The sequence below is a fragment of the Manacus vitellinus genome, unplaced genomic scaffold (genome assembly GCF_001715985.3).
Source record: "Manacus vitellinus isolate BGI_N305 unplaced genomic scaffold, ASM171598v3 scaffold_0_pilon, whole genome shotgun sequence".
NCBI lineage: Eukaryota > Metazoa > Chordata > Aves > Passeriformes > Pipridae > Manacus > Manacus vitellinus.
Genome location: NW_021938789.1, coordinates 33,675,254 through 33,692,834, shown reverse-complemented (window position 1 = coordinate 33,692,834; position 17,581 = coordinate 33,675,254). Strand labels below are relative to the sequence as shown.

At 35.3% G+C, this 17,581-nt stretch overlaps 1 protein-coding gene across 4 annotated transcripts in view; it reads right to left on the bottom strand.

Annotated features, from left to right (window-relative positions):
• The window catches only part of SPOCK3 (SPARC (osteonectin), cwcv and kazal like domains proteoglycan 3), a 177,904-nt gene that overhangs the window by 11,156 nt on the left and 149,167 nt on the right, over nucleotides 1-17,581 (bottom strand). For all 4 annotated transcript variants that reach the window (XM_018071059.1, XM_018071069.1, XM_018071053.1 and 1 more), the window contains one exon: nucleotides 7,470-7,589. In XM_018071059.1, the coding sequence (XP_017926548.1) occupies nucleotides 7,470-7,589 (120 nt within the window). The remainder of the gene's footprint in view (nucleotides 1-7,469; nucleotides 7,590-17,581) is intronic.

Sequence of the window (17,581 nt, the reverse complement as noted above, 5' to 3'; positions counted from 1 at the left end):
TTTTTAGTGTTTGTGGTCCAAGCTGGCAAAGCTCACACATAAAGTACTTTGTATTTTAGGACACTAGAAGACAGTTTTATGTATTTAATAAATTAAACTAAGGAAAAGCAGAAAAAACCCAAACAACTCCTTATTTTACTTCTCAGTCAGTTTCAAATCATACTCTAAAAAGAAATAAATTAATCTGACGACTAGTGAAAGAACACTTTGAACGTTTCAAAGGTTGTATGCATCACTAAATTAAGGTTGGAACAATATTATACAACTGCATACGACTTTATCCCTATTTTTTTCTTGATTCCCTTAATTAGCATTAGCCTGTGACTTGAGTTCATTCTCTGTTCCTATTTCTCATTTTTTTTTCTCACTTCTTTCTATATAGTTTTTAGATTTTTTAAAAAGTGTGCCTAATAGTAATGTCCCACCAGCCTTTTCTCTATTACATTTGTCATAGTTAAAGACAGAGCTTGAAGTTAAAAAAATTGCATTGGAATCAGCAATATCACTAAAAGACAGATGATTTTATTACAGATCTCTGATATCAACAGGATAGCACCAGAAAAATGTCACTATGTTCTAATATTTTCAATAAATCCACTTAAGGTTCAACGTAACTATAGTTAAATATTTAAATATAGAGTCTGAAGTCTGATATGCACAACATACTCTTCCCAGAAACAGGAATATATTATAACTGGTACATCAGAACTAATAAACCTGGTTTAAACAATAACATTTCACATAAGAAATTTTTTATGCTATTTCCAAGCCTGGAAAATAAAGCTTACATTTATTAAAGCTGTCATAACCTACCTATTAAATAGCATCACATGCTGGAGAAAAAGCACTGTGGGTCATGGGGTCTAGCTTTCTACTAAATAACTGTTTGATATAATAATTTCTAAAACTGATCATGTTTTACCTTGAAAGTAGTTTGTTTCTTTTTTCAGAGCTTAATTCAGAAGTAGTTTGTATTTTCCTTTATAGCCCAGGCACATTTGTTGTTTTTACTATTTCTTTTTGTTCTTCCTCTTCTCTGGTATACACAATTTTAGTGTTTTAAATAGTGAAAAATCACGTATCTTTTTAGTTTTCATTTGTCTTGTTTTATCAAGACAAACTATTTCACAACCATCAGTCACTGCAGTATAGAAATGTCTGAAATCTAGGTCAAATACTAGTTTTGGTGAAATAAATAAAAATGTCTCAAGTATTTCAGAGGTAAGCCAGGTAGGTGTTGACAGAGATAGAAGCTTTGTTTGAAATAAAATGGAGTAGTCCACCTCTTCCAGAACTTCTATACCACAAAAAGATCATCACCCTCAGTTCCATGTGCACATTATCAAGTCTTTTAGAGATTACTGTGGTAAAGTAAAATTCTTGGTTCATTTTAAAAGAATCTTTAAGGAACTGTCCAAAATTAAGATTATCAGAAGTATTTTCTCTTGGCAATGACTTTCTTCGATTTTTACAATATTGATAAAATAATACATCTGTCACTATGGAAAATGTTATACTTGTGAAAAAGGAGACAGAAAAGCACTTAGGTACATACCTAGAGTTTAACATCTGCTAACATGGTTTGGCACATGAAGGGGTCAGGTGATACAGAACTAAGAATCAAAAAATCACCACGTGACCTAGTACTAGCAAGTTAGTTGCCCAAATTACACATTACATATATTATCACTTTGAGCACCAACTAGAATGCTGGTTTTTTAGACATTTTTCACAGTTGTGACAGAAGACACTAAACGGAAACTAAGGAGGATGAATTAGTATGTTGAATGATAGTAATTTATTCTTGATGATGAAGTACCAGGACATTATACTGAGGAGAGCAAAAACTGCTGCTCAGGTGACTAAATTATGAAAGAAGATTTTCGCTTCCTCTAATTTTAACCACTTATCTAAAATCTATTTCCATATACCATAATAAGATGAGTTTTTATGAAGCTATTTCTGAACATTGTCTAGAAAAATGTGAAGTACCAGCTTAAGCTCTTTTCCTCGGCCAAAACAATCCCAAGATAAAAATTATTAAGAAATATAGCCCTCCTCCATGGCTTACACACTAGGCATTCAAAACATTTGTTCAAAAGGTACCAACAGAAGCGCTCCTGTTTCTGGTTATTCCTCAGGGGGGAATTTCAACTCTTAGTAAATATAATCTGCTTTCCAAGGTAAAACTATTGTTTGCCTGCTTATTAAGGATATAAGCAATAAATACTTGTGTACATTGAGGAAGACAGATTTTGACATCATGTGGAAACCAAAACAGCATACATACATACATAGGGCTCACGTATTGCATTATGTAGAAATTGTTTATCCAATAAACCTAAAAGTGCACGATTCTTTCCAATACCAGTACACGCTCTGAAACAATAAAAAACACCGACAAATCACACGTGAATAAACACACGTGCACTCTGCCAGAGTCCTGACTGCCATCTAGACCATGCATTTTATATGTTCAGGTTTTCAATTGTAATGGATTTTTGTAATATTTGGGCTTGCAGAAAATCTTCAGTTAACAGCATTACACAGCTCAGGTCGACTACAAGCTGGGAAAATGTTTTCCTTCCTAATGTAATCAAGATGGACCCAAGCAGGACAGACTAAAATAAAGAGGACTAAGCAGATATGAATGCCTTCTGTCATACTTGATCACAGAAGTACTGATCTAGGTGAGCCTCATCTGGCTCCACACTAGCCCAAGAAGGAGACAGCTTTAACACTCTCTGTCACCTGCCTAAAGCTGGGTTAGGGCAACACACAAAATCATCCATCCATGAGCTGGAAGGGACCACAGGGATCATCGAAGACCAACTCCTGGCCCTGGGGGACATGGTATATGGGGAAGGTACCAAAGGTATTATGATAAATCTAGGAAAAATGACCCTCATTTCCAACAAAATGTACAAGAGGAAGAAATAAAGCACAGCTGCAATGTTCTTTAAACACCTGTAACAGTTTGCATCCTGAAGTCTCTCCTTTTCAAGAAAGTGTTTTAAAGAATTTTATGGAGGGAAGGGGAAGCAAGATGAATCCTATTGCTGGAGGCTATCAGTTTCCTAATATCTTGAGAGTTAAGATAAAATGTATTATTTTGGACACCCAATTGACCATTTTATTAATAGCTGTGATTGTTAAAGAAAATGAGAAGATATCTGAGGAGAAATAAATAAAATGCTATAATAAACATCTACATTGTGTATAAGAATAATTCTGTAAAAAAAAGAGTCAAAACCAACTTCAGTCAATAATACTGATTTAGTTCATTCCGAGTCTGAATTTTAAGTAGAGATGAATTAATTAAAATCCTTGATCAGAATTACTTCTATGCTGGATTTCTTCTTCCAGACTCTTGCATTAAGGATGCCTTTGCATAAGCTAACCTAATACATGCAGAAATTCATTAGAAGAACCTTTTCTTTCTAGTAAACTAGAATTATAGTTCAGGTTGCCAGCCTGTACAACTCTGCAGTACAGTTTATGTGACATTTTCTGAGATAATCTCAGGAATTAGACAAATTCCCAGGCAGTCAGTATCTTGAAGACATCAAAAACACTGTTTAAAAACACAATTCTTTCTAGCTCTTATAACTATATAGTGACTATATGGAAGAGTACTGACAAGAGTAAGAAAAATCTTATTGTTCTGCTTAGAAGTTCTGCCTGTACCTCAGAATTTCCAAATATGCTTCAGCAATGAAGATCAGCGAATTGTAATTTATCACTGCATAATGTCAGTTTGTCTCTTCATTGATAAAGAATTTAGGATAGTCAGAAGGAAATAAAAACCTCCAAGCAAAAATCTGAAGTTGCTTATTTTATTTACCTTTCTTTACAAAATTGGACTTTTCCTTCTGCAAGTTTGTATGGGGATTTGTCAATTTTAGTGTAATAATATCTCACTATGCTAATTCTAGACAAGCCAATTATAAGTAATTTTATTTTCAGACTACTTGTATTTTTATGTTATTTTCAAAATTATTAGCGTATTAGACTCCAAATAATCATATTATTTCCAAGGCATAAGATTCTCTTTTACCTTTGGCCTCTGGTCTTTCATCTTCTAACATGACAAGGTACACAAGTATTCTTAAGAAATAGACTGCCTGTTAGCAGAAATATTTGTAGGACTATGGTAATTTTTGTGCTTTGCATATGAGACATTAATTTTGTGTTTTATCATACAAAATTAATATAGAAATAGAACAGTATTTTAATAGACTTTAAATAGGTATATAAAATGTCACTTATTTTTAAACTCCATATTTTCCTACCCATATGGGAAAAATAACGGGGTTATTATTGCAGTATGAGGTAAAGCATCCCTTTCCCCTTTGTGTCATCTATTTAGACCTCAAATGGTGTGAGGAAAAGATTTAAGTTTTTATATAGCATTTATATTAATGATACTTCTAGATATATTCCATTTGACCACAAATAGACACAAAAGGGATTTTGGAAACAAAACCCTTTTTTTTTTGTTTTGAAATATTCTAGTCTGAATTACTAATAAGATTCAGCTTTGGAAAAAAAAGTGTCAGTAAAACAAAACGACCTCATTCTTTTACAAACACAGCAACGTAGGTACCTTACATTTTTAACTTGTTATTGAAATATTGACGGTTCCAGCAGAACAACTTAAACACTGTCGTTTGGTTTGCTTAGAAGTAATATGAATGATTTTATGGATCAATGTGGACTATTTAATAGCTGAAACAACTCCGAAAAACACCAGCAAGGCACTACACACTTGCACCACATCTGCCTTGGTCAGAAGGACTGTGCCCAAGTCTTTTAATAAATCCTGTTCCAAGTGCCACCAAAGAGACTGAAATATGAGAAATCCTAAACACAGACAAGCAGAAAGGATGTCACAAATTGCTCTTTTAAATGTAGTTTTTCAGTGAGGAAGGAACTTTATGACAAGAATAAAGGATAGCCTGGGGAAAAAGGTGCCAAAACAGATTTTTAACTCCTCAAGGGTAATGAACAACTCCAGGTATTTGCTAGAATAATTAGGATGCTGAAAGAGGAAGTTGCGTTCAGGTGGTTTTTTTGTCATAGCTATTGTTCCGTACAGACCACTAAGCCTCATGTGCTAAGTAAAAATTCATTATACATGGTAAGTTCTTTGCAATATTTATTTGTAGGTGTAGCTTTCTGATATCCTCAAAACAGGGGTTGGACAGCTCTGGTATATTTGTGTATCAATATGCCTAATGCCTCTGACCTCCTATTACTTTGGAGAGAGACTTAGAGGGATATTACTTAAGAGCTTAAGTCTTCAAGAACAATTTTAAGAACTGCCTCATATTATTAGAAAGGACATTACCGCGTTGAATGGTTACCATTATTTCTTGTTTCTTTATGCATTTACAGGGACATTTCCTTCTAAATCACAGACATATTAATTCTTCACAAGATGTGCTGCCTCAAATTAGAAATTTTGAAGTACAGAAATGTACATACTAGAAAAAATAGATAGTTGCACTAACAAAACCAGTTTTAAGATAATTTGTGCATCCCAAAATCCGCAAAGGAAAAAACTATTACTGAACATCTATTAATTCCATTGCTTTCTGTCTATAGATGGACTGCCTTTCTGCAGTAGCCTCTCAAATTAATACAATCATGTAAATATTGGCTATCTATAAAATCAAGTAAGTACTGCACAAATGGAATCTTTCATATCTGAAAGCAATATTTTTTCCCAATTAGCTATATGCAGTTTGAGTAACTGCCCACAGTGCTAAAACACTGATCTCTAAACAGTTACTATACAGTTCAAATGCTTTTGTGAAGCACTGTGGGTTTTTAATTTTGCAAAGAAAAAGAAAAGAAGAAAACATAGGACAAACTAAATGTCTCATATGTAACCATTTTCTAGAATTTGATTTACTTTGTTTTAGTAAAAATAAAATAAACATGCCGAACCCTGTCATCACACTTCCATCTAATTTAGAATCAGGACAGCAATAAATTAATATTTCATACAACATTCCGATTTCTAGTACCATGATACAAACATAAGTCAAACATTTCTGACATCATGATATTGACAGGGAATTTAAAGTCAGCAGTGCACAGGAAACAGATTTTTCCACATAGATTGCACCTTCTTACCTGCTGATGAAAAAGACCCCTACAAAGATTATTCTTAGCCATCCAAATCAACTCTTGATTCTATCTCTCAAAAAAATGATAGAATAGGATCCAATCTAACTTGTGCCTTAAATTTCAGATACCCTCTAAAATATATTCATATTCTTTACACTGTCAAAGAAGAGGACTTTAAGGTTTCCAAAACTGACAAGATCCAAAAATTCACGAGACTCCTGCACTACTAGTCACACATATTAAAATCTTAGATCTTAAGTCCAAATACAGTCCTTGATTGCTATTATAAAGTAAAAATTTGCAAACCAACCAGTGGCAAAAAAAATAGTATATTATATCCACATACACATCATAATACAGTCGACTGTCTCAAGTATAGATTGAAGGTCTTATTAATACCATCTGCGTGCTTGGGGAAAAAAGGTCAAAAAAGATGTCTAAGGGTAAAATCTCACACGCTTAAGAACTTTGTGCTTGCACTACATCATACTTAGATGAACAAATCACACAATAAAATGATCTTGAAAAAAGAAAAGTAATGCCACAAACTGCAATCAAACAAAAGCAAAGAAAAATAATAAAAAATAAAGATTTCAAATACTCAAAAGAGCTAATAATAAAATAAGTAAAGTAAGAAGATGGTGGTGGCCAAGTTCCGTGAAACATACACTGGAAGAATTCACAGTTTGCTCTTCATATTAACCAAAGGTACAGTTTTATGGCTTAACAAATCTAATTTGACTCTGCTTCACAGTAGGACATCACTCTTGAAACTATTAATGCACACTTCAGCTGCTATTTTAAATAAGCTCTTTGATAATTACATTTTAAAGTTTTACTGCTTTACACAACAGAAGAAACTATTTAAGTATTTGAGAGGGTTAAAAACAAATTATGACCCTTACTGTTTCCATTTCATTAGTACTCCTGAGTCTTTCCCAGTTTCAAGCTTATCCTTGAAAATTCCTTTTTATTTACAAGCTCCTTTTCTGTGTGTTTTTCTTTACCAGTACCTACAGTGGCATCACATAGCAACAATGGGTCACACATAATTACAGCTCCTTTGTATTTTTTCTTTCAATTTGATAGCATTCACAAATAAAAGCATTCTGAATGGTAGCTGTCCTGCCAAATAATGTTGGAAGTTTAAAGTGAACATTGTCTGCTAGTACTAAGCCATAAGTAAGAAATTAACTTTAGAAAAGCCCGAAATTATGATTTGGTACACATGCCTATTTAAACCATGTGAGAATAAGGCAAGTCGTAGCAACAGAAATACCAAAGTAGAAAAGAATCAAAGAAAACATCAAATAAGACAAGTAAAAATCTCTTACTGGTTCTTTCAGGCCTTTGAACAATCCTAGTCTTCTTATTCTGAATTCCACTTTCATGAAGTGCCTTAAACCAGTCTCTCAATCTGTTCGCTACTTCCCTGAATTCCAGGTCACTGCACACTGAAAAACAAAACACAGAGCTGTTTAATATTTTTCTCCAAGGTGCTAAATAGAGCTTTTCAAAGTATGCTAAAAATAAAAAAAAAAAGGGAAAAAACCCTCCATGAAAACCAAAGAACACAAAATAATTCAAACATATATGTTCCACAGATTTCTTAATTAATAAAATTCATTTGCATTACTTAGGTATGCCTTCAAAACCCAATTAAGGTCCTCAGAAATAAATGCCTGATGTATAAAGGAATTATGAAACTACATACACCTAGAAATTAAAAGCTTCCTTTGCAAACTACTGCAAACTTCTATAAACAGTTCTAGCACAGATATTTTCACATCTTACTGCAGATGAGGCTGTATATCAGGGACACCTATGACAGTCTTTTGGCATTTCATTTCCATGTTCATTAAGGCAATACTAATGAAGCTCCTACCAACACAGGTCAGAGATGTAATTTAGGCATATAACGCAGGAACTTGCTTCCCCCTAAGTTGAAGTATAAAAAGGGAAAATAGGGTTGACAGCAAAAGTGCTTAAAGAGTGTGCTGGAATATTAGTTGATTGAATGAAGTTTCACAAACCAAATTCGTGAGCACCTAACTGCAAACTGGCAACTGTACAGCTGCTTGCTAATAGAAGATACCCTTCCCAGAATTCCATTTTGTCATGTGCTTGAGAAAAGTTAGGAGAAGACAAGAGAAGTAATAGTATCTGGAAGATGACAAGAGCAGAATGGATGAAAAGAATGGAACGAGTACTAGATATCTCCACCCCAAGGTAACAAAATACCTTCCACTGTCATTATCAGCAGTTATCACTTCCAAATCGGGATCACTCTACAGGTCTACCAGTAACTGACTAAGGTACAATCTGAAGAGTTCATACCTAAGTATGCAGAGCTTCCCAGTGACACCCTTGAAAACAGATCTCCAGTTCAGCTTACGTTTCCTTTATTATGTAGCAATCCAATATATTTGTTGACACAGCCTTCAGCACTTCATTAAATTGAACAACACTGTGAAACACCTATTTGTATTTTAGAGTAAGATTGAAACCGTCATTATGCCAACAACTATCAATGTCTGTACAACTGCAAGCATGTAAGCATTTGATTATTTAGTTGTTGCTGAAGCCTCTCTTGATACTTTGATTCTATCTATGAAAGACTTAGGCACAATTTATACATATCTTTGCATATACTGTGAACTGATATTTTTATAAACTTTTATTTGTGCTTTTCTCTTGTGTAATGGAACAATTTTTTTCTGATAATTTGATAGGGAACTGAGAAAAATGCATGATAAAGAGGCATGTGTACTCAAAAAAATGTTGTATGACAAGAATCAGATAAAAATGGTCTCCTGAATCAAGACTACATCTCGGAATTCAAACTTGCAGGATTTCTATGTTGCCACAAAGACACCTTCCTTTACCTTGCAATCAGCTGACAGGTCAGCACAAAGAATCAGAATCAGCTATTAACTTGTGTCACCTTACTCCTCTTTAATTTCCCCTCCCATCACAGGTGTGTAATTACAGGGTTTGTGTGGCCAGGTTTTGGTAGCAGGGGGGCTCCAGGCTTCCCCCATGTCCGACAGACCCCCTGCCAGCCAGGTCCAGAATGGACCTGCCACTGGCAAAGGCTGAGCCCATCAGGAATGATAATGTATTTAAGAAGTTAAAAAAAAGTTACTATGCAGATGTAATTGCGGACAGAGAAGAGTGGAGTGAAAGGAACATGTGAAAGGAACAGCTCTGCAGACACCAAGGTCAGTAGAGAAGAAGGGGGAGGAGATGCTGCAGGTGTCAGAGCTGGGAATCCCCTGCAGCCCATGGTGCAGCCCATGATGAAGCAGGCTGTCCCCCTGCAGCCCATGAAGGACCATGGAGGAGCAGAGATCCACCTGCAGCCCATAGAGGAGCCCCACGCCGGAGTAGGTGGATGCCTGAAAGTAGGCTGTGAACCAACAGGAAACCTGTGCTGGTCCAGGTTCCTGGCAGGGACCTGCAGACCCATGGAGAGAGGAGCCCATGCTGGAGCAGTTTTCCTGGTAGAACTTGTGATCCTGAAGGGGACTCACACTGGAGCAGGCTGTGCCTGAAGGACTGTACCCTGTGAAAAAGTGATCCATATTGCAGCAGTTTGTGGAGAAAGAACTGTTGCCTGTGGGATGGAATCATGTTGAAGAAGTTTGGGGAGGACTCGATCCTGTGGGAGGTACCCCACAGCCGAGCAGGGGGCAGGGGAAAGAGGCAGAAACAACCTGTGATGAACTGTCTGCAACCCCATTCCCCATCTCCCTGCACCACTGCAGGGGAGGAGGTAGAGGTCGGGAAGGAGAGAGGGCAGGGTAAGGTGTTTTTAAGATTTATTTTTCTTCTCATTATCCTGCTCTGATTTTGTTACTAATAAATTCAATAATGTCCCTAAACTGATTTTGCTTTCCCTGTGATGTTATTTGATGAGTGATCTCTCCTGGTCCTTATCTCAACCCATGAACTTTTCATTGCATTTTCTCTCCCCCATTCACTTGTGTAGGGCAATGATAAAGTGGCTTTGGTGGGGGCCCGGCATCCAGCCAGGGTCAATCCACTACAAGGTGAAATAGAATAATATTGTTCCCTCTTTTGATTACCCTCCTTTAGTTTAAGAGAAAGACTTTTAGAATTGAATCCAAGGGTATGGAGCACAGCACAATCATCAGGGGTACCTGACCTGCCATCTAACCACTTTGATATATCTACCCTGCACAATACTGTTTAATATCACCACAGGTCCCAGAAATAACACAGTTACACTAATGTGGTGGACTGACCTGACTATCTCCATCTACTTCTAAGCTCTCTATATGCAGTGCTACTCTGATTAACCTCTGATGCCAGCATACAAACTCACTGTTTACAGACACATACATACATATTCAGAAATGTGTGTGTGTGTGTATACATATAAGGGAGAGCATGAGAAAGTGTCAGCTACAATTAAAAACTTTTGAATAACATTAACAGAAAGATGCATATGGTAGCTGCAAAATGGAGAGAATGTATGAATTCCTCCTTTCTGGAGAAGCAGTGAAATAGACACACCAAAGATAATTATCTTCTAAACTCATGAAGGTATAAAAATAAAGTACTAAGAAGAGGAGACAGTACATTCTTTGGCTATTTGGTATAAGAATAAACTAGAGTTTGCTGTTTCAGCATATGGTACTAGCCACTGTCATGTACAGTATGACACAGAACACAGATACACTTACATATGGTCCTCTCTAAATATTCTGTTATATTATATTGTTTGAAGCACTTCTGAAACATAAAACTATTAGATGAAGATAACTCAGTTTTTATATTCTGATTACTGCAACAAAAAGCCAGTATTATTCTGACAAGTAAATCAGAATGTATCAAATAACCTCAGACCTAATTAGAACATGACATTCTATACTGGAAAATGACAAAGCAGAAAACATACAAGCACACAAGAACATATTAGAAGTGGCAAATAGATCCTCAAAGTAGCACAGCTTTTTCAATAGTTTGAGAAGAGCATTTGAGCAGCTCTGGGCCAAAAACTCCCATTTCCTCAGTTATTAGGTAAAAGGTGCCTGGACTGCTTAAGCCATGACAGTGGCAGGAAAGCTGCACCACTTGTCTCATCTGGTAATACCGAGAAGCAGAAGACTAGTGACTTGACAGAGAAATTTTCTCAAAGGAAAAGACCGAATTCTTTTGAGAGTTCCTAAAGCTACATCACGTAGTAGAACCTATCACAACACAGACATGTATGTAAAAGCTTGACAGAAATGAACCATCACATAAAGTACTTCTTTTACACGCAATGTTGCTTACAATGTATTTTATATAAGCAGCAATTCATGTGGCATCTTGAAAGTCAACTTCTCAACTTTAAGTTTGCATAACATTTTCTTTATTAAAAGTATATATTCAAATGAATTTTAAAAGCTCTAAAATTACATATTTTTTCAGTTTGTGGTAAACATTTAATATATTTACTGCTTCAAATACTGTACTCCTAAATATACTATGATTGGTATTTCAAAGATATTCCAAATAAATTTAACTAGTATTAACACAGTACACAGAACAGTCCAACTTGCATGAACCTGTTTCCATGTTAAGTTATAAATACATAAACTCAGAAATTTTCTATTAACTTTTTTTGCATGTCATTACATTAGGAAAATAATCTGGAAGCAGATCTATAGCTGTCATAAGCATGAACAGCAAACTGAAAAAAATGCATATAACTATTATTATATGCTAGAAGGCATATTTTACAAATTTCCAATTAAGTGTTTTCGTATGGTTTGCATGAATATATAAAAGCAAATTCTAGAACAACTCAAGATCAATATTATTTTTAAGAGCTTTTTGTACAATTGTGCTTTATAGGTATGGTTCAAATTTATTCATAAGGATAGGTGCTACCATAACTTAATACATTATGAATACTGCTTGTTTTAACGCGGATTCAATCTTCAACGTTTTTTTATCTGGATCAATCTGATCAGGCTACTCATCACCTCACAAGTGTAAGAGGCACATCAAGCAGTCATTCTCAATGAAAAGAGAAAAATTTCTAGTTTACAGGGCAAGTACCATACTCAGGTATAGTCCAGGGGGAAATTTTGCTTTAAGAGCTTATATACATAGTGTAAACTTCAAATAGACTACTGAATAATAAATATGGCCTAACATATCTATATTTCTCTATCAATCAGCTACAGAGCTTTCTTGTCTTACTATCTTGCAAAAAGTCCAATTTAAAAAAAAACTCTATTTCCAGGAAGAAAATATTTACAGTGATGAATGAAAAAAATTGGGGGAAAGTAAGTCTGGGAAGTGGAACAAGAACTTCAGGGAGGTGGTGACTGGCCTGTCAGTTTTAATGTTAAGCAAGGTTAGACGAGACATTGTGAGGATTCACTGCTTTGAGACTTTATTCGAATAAACTTTTCTTTTCTTTACTTTCCCTTCCTAACAAAATCCTGTGCTTTTTGCTTGTTCTCTTAAATTCCTATGCTTCTTGCCCTGGAAAAGGAAGGGGCTAACATAGTGGCTGGATAATACACAGCCACTGGAGGAAGCAGGCGTGAGATAGGACATAGCAGTTTTCTTTTCTCATTCCTAGCCCTGTCTCAGCTACACATAAACTACTGTTTCATGAGAGTATCTGTCACTGGCACTACTTCTGGCCCCCTACCTTATCTCTTGCAAGGGAGTAGCAGAGACTTCTCCACAGAAACTGTGAGATGAGCTATGTGGGCTAAGATCCTCCTCCCACTGCAGCCTGCTGCCCCCATCTTCCTTCTCTCACCCATACCTTGACCTGAACTTGTACAGCAGTCGATTGATCAGAGCACAATGGTGTGACACTATGCATCAGCCTAGTGCAAGGTTATTTATTTTATAAAACATCTTACAGTTTCAGTGAACTATATAGCAGGTAATAAAATTCATGTCTGAAATTATTTGAAAATTATTTGGAAATTGAAGTATTCTCTGCTCAAACTTTAAAAGGTAGGAAGCATCTAAATTTAATATCATAAAAGAAAGAACGACAATAAATAAAAATATAAAAAGTTCAGATCATTTAATAGTTATCAAGAGAATAGATGTGATAAATATGTTACTGTCTTATTTAAGAAGCAGCACTGACCATACGAAACCTACTCCTTTTTGTTCATAGGTTTTTAGTCACTAAATTAATTTATGAAAAAAATACACAGTTAGTGGATAGTCAGCAGTGACTTCATTGTACCCAAGTCACTATGGACAGACAATTTTTTGGTAACAAAAGATACTTCTGCCCACACAAAATGTGAGTATACACTAAATGCTCAAACATTTAGTCCAGTAAAAAAAAGAATGCCATATATACAGAAGTAATGCTAAAAAGTGTATTGGGTTTTGCCACATATATCAGTGCCCATGAACATATATGACCATAATTTCTGGAAAATAACAGATTTTTTTCAGTAATTCAAAGAATAAAAAATGGTGATGCTTAAATATTAACTTTATTTACTATCAGCTATTTGAGCACTTCTATAGCAAATAGTACACAGATTCCATATTACTTCTTAACATAATAATAATAATGATGATGATGATGATGATGATGATGATGATGATGATAATAATGATGTTACTATGGAATTTTCTCTTCCTTTTTGTTTCAGAATAAACTCATACTTCTATACTTGGCCAAAACTTCTAAGGTAATATTTGTACATTCTACATAAACTAAGAGTAGAAAAGAATCCCATTTAAAGTTCCATGTATCAAGTCAGCCATATATACACAGAAAAACTGAAGTCTTACAACATGAGTTATTAAAAAGTTAAAAAATCCTTTCTAACAACTTCCACATGCAAAAGATAGGACTTTGAATGTTGAATAACTTCAAATATATCAATTTTTTTCTTCTAAAAGCACTTATTACACTTCAGATTTTTGTTCCCGTTTTGAGAGGTAAAAAGGAAAGCAGCAAAATAGCCTTTAAAATAGTGACATAAACAATTTAATTTCCTCTCGCACAGAAACTTATCAATAAGTTTTGTTTGACTTTTCAAGAACATTCAGAACATTTTGTAATGGATATAAAGTAGAAAGTCGTCAGAAGTTGTAAGAAGCAGAGAACAGTATCCAGACATTATCACAAACACAACTGTTTTTCAGAGAAGCTGGGCTGCAGAATGTTAAGTTATGCTTAAGTGAAGTCTTTAAGACACAAAAAATGTCAGGTATATTCACTGACAATGTATACATTTGGTTTTGTTTCTAAATCTGTATCATGCCTCAGTACAGTACCTGCCTCAGCACTCCACTTTAACTCATGTGGATTTATGTGAATAAACTTCATATTCTGTAGCAGAGATGATCAACCCACCAATCCGTTCACTAGGGTGCTATTTGCCATTGAAACATGCTTGCTCATGGTTATGTTATATGAGGAAAAATTATAATAATGAATGGGTTGATAAATTCTAGAATATGTTTAGGGACTTTTCATCCCAGTGAAGATACATGGTACTGAAATTATTGCACGAATTGGTCTGTACTGATTTAAAATAGGTCAAGATGAGATAATACAGATCTATTCAGACTATGATTTCACCTGATAGACTGGGAGATGAATTTTTAATGGCGAAAGACAGACAGTAAAGGTTGTAGAAGGTTAGACAGTAATCAAAAAATGCATATTAAATCACATGAATCCAGTCAGGAATCTGCCTAAAAGTACTTCTGTTTTTGTATAATGACAATGCAAGGCAATCCTCCTATTACAATCAATTCTAGTAGCCACTAAGAGAATTAGTACAAGGTAGTATGAAGTCAGTAGCTCAAAGGTTACTGGGGTCTCCTGTCATTTCGAACAATGAGACTGTCTTCTAAAACCAACATCTATGACTATGAAAAAAATGAAGGCATCTGAAAACTTACAGGTACTTAATTGAGAAATATCTTTATGATAAATATTATTTAAATGTTAGATGGAACCAACTGTTCAATCTGTTTTCACATACAGTAAATGTTATGATTTGTGTTGGCATTTGAATATAATTTACTGATTGAAAGTAAAACATTTGAAAATTCTGTATCAGTCTGTGTTATTTTAGTGCCTTCCAACTCAAGCTAATTAATGATGTAAAAATAGCATTACTGAAAGCTGTAAAGACATGTAGAACATATTTCAGGACTAGCATTATGGATCGAATTCCCTAACACATTTAAACAGTCTTCGCTTCCTGACATTACAGAAAGTAAGTTAACAGTGTTTAATTTTTATGTAAACAGAGACAGATATATAAAATTATCTGTAGATTAGTAAGTGTTAAAGGGACATTGACATAATAAGCACACAAGTACTGTTGTATCAAGGAGTAGCTTTTGCTAAGTGAAGGGTCAAAACAGTGATTTAATAAAAAAAAGCAGCAATAAACACAACTCACACTACGTAGCATCATTCACAATGCTATATGGGGTGGCAAGGTTGCAGACAGAACCTGTGTTTCTGCTTACTTCACAAAGAAATACTTTCAGCTACTTTTTCAGCAGCAGACCTTCTATTCTAAGAGCAGAAGGTCTGACACTTGGGAAGCAAGTTATACAAACCCAAAGAAATTATTAGTTCACAGAAGTAACTTAAGTGTAGAACTCAGCTATTGATCTCTCTTCTTTTGTGATCTGCTGCCAGAATATTCCTGAAGTTTTCATATAACCTAATATAATATTACACTTCCATTCCTGAACCCACTGATGGCCAGTTTGCCCGAAAACCATGATTTACTGATGATATGGCCAGTGGGATTAAGTTGTAGGAGAAAGATTAGGGCTTTGTTTCAGTGTGAGATGTGAAGCACTCTGCCCTGCCAGAAGGCACACTTCCAAGATGCAGTGCGGTACTCCACCAGTGCCTCACGTGGTGGTGCTTGTCACACAACTCTATCCCATGTTTCGAGAAACACAGCCCCTACAACCAGAGTTGCAGAATGTCATCCCCAGCACATACAATCATATTCAATCAGGCAGAACTGATTCACGTATGTAATAAAATAACAAAGAAGTAAATATAAAGAGAGTATACGGACAACTTGAAGAACAGGGTACACATCAACCACCTCCTAGAGTAAACTAGAAATTACTCCATGTGAGATGGGTAACTCAGCAATCAGTGTGTGCTAAAGCAAGACTTCTTACCATTCAAACTTTCTACATATTGGAATCACTGCATATGACCACAGAATCACAGAAGAATTTATGCTGAAAGGGAACTCCAGAAGTTGTTCAGTCTTACTCTCTGCTAAAAGTAGGTCTAATTACATCAGGTTGTTCAGGACAGTGCCCAGTCATTCATGTCTTGTGACCATCATGCAATTCACATTAAGGTTCCTCACTGCATTAAAGACTACCCTTCCTTCTTAGAAAGGAACAATAAACTACTATCACCTACGTTGTAACTCTATACTGTTCTCCCTGAAAAGTACAAGGGCATTTCCTCATGCTGTAACTTGAGGATTGCACCCATCTGTCCAGGATTGCTAGACATCCAGACACCTGGTTATAGCAGCAATTCTGAATGAACTGTGAGCAGGATTATTTAGAGCCGTGCACAGCTGATGCTTATGTAGTCCAGTACCTTTCAGTGTGTTACCTACCATTCATGCACTACTGTATGGCTGCACAGTAAATGTTAAACACCTGAGATGCACTGATTAACTACAATTCCAGCACCTGCATTTGAAAGTACTTCTCAAAATACAGTAACCCTAATACTGCCATTAGAATTCAGTGCTGCTTTTAAAGACAGTATCTACTATAGTAAACTGGAACATTATGACAAGCATACCTACTCAGCATCAGTACCCTGGAAGGTTGTCAGTCTGCCTAGGTTTATGAATTTAGCCCTGAGGAACTGATATTGCTTGAATTGAAAATTGATGGCTCCAGAATAAGGGCTAGTACCCATTTGGCTAACTCTAAATGTCTCAGAATTGTATGCAAGTGATCTTACAGTTCCTGCAATATAGGGCAGCATTTCTAGCTCTGCATCATCTGATACAAATGGGACAAGTTACATATAGCAAAATGAAATGTAGTAGCAAAACCCAATACATTTGACAGAAGGACAAAAATCCCTTCAAACCTGTAGCTAAAGGATGGGACAGTCATTTCAGTCATCTTTTTGCAGTCCATATGTACAGTTAGAAGAGTTTGGTTTGGGTTTTTTTGTTGTTTGTTTGTTTGTTTGTTTTTGAAAGGTTGTAAACTGAAAATTTTCCTATGTATATTTCTATTTTTATAAGCTGATGTTTATTAGCCATCTGTTACCTCTAGGGCCAGTGATTTTTGGAAGATACCTTGAAATTAACAAATAAAAGCATTCTGATTTCCTTACTATTTAAATAAACATAATGAATTTTCTACTTCACTTAGTCTATGTTATGAGATAATTAATACAAATGCTGCA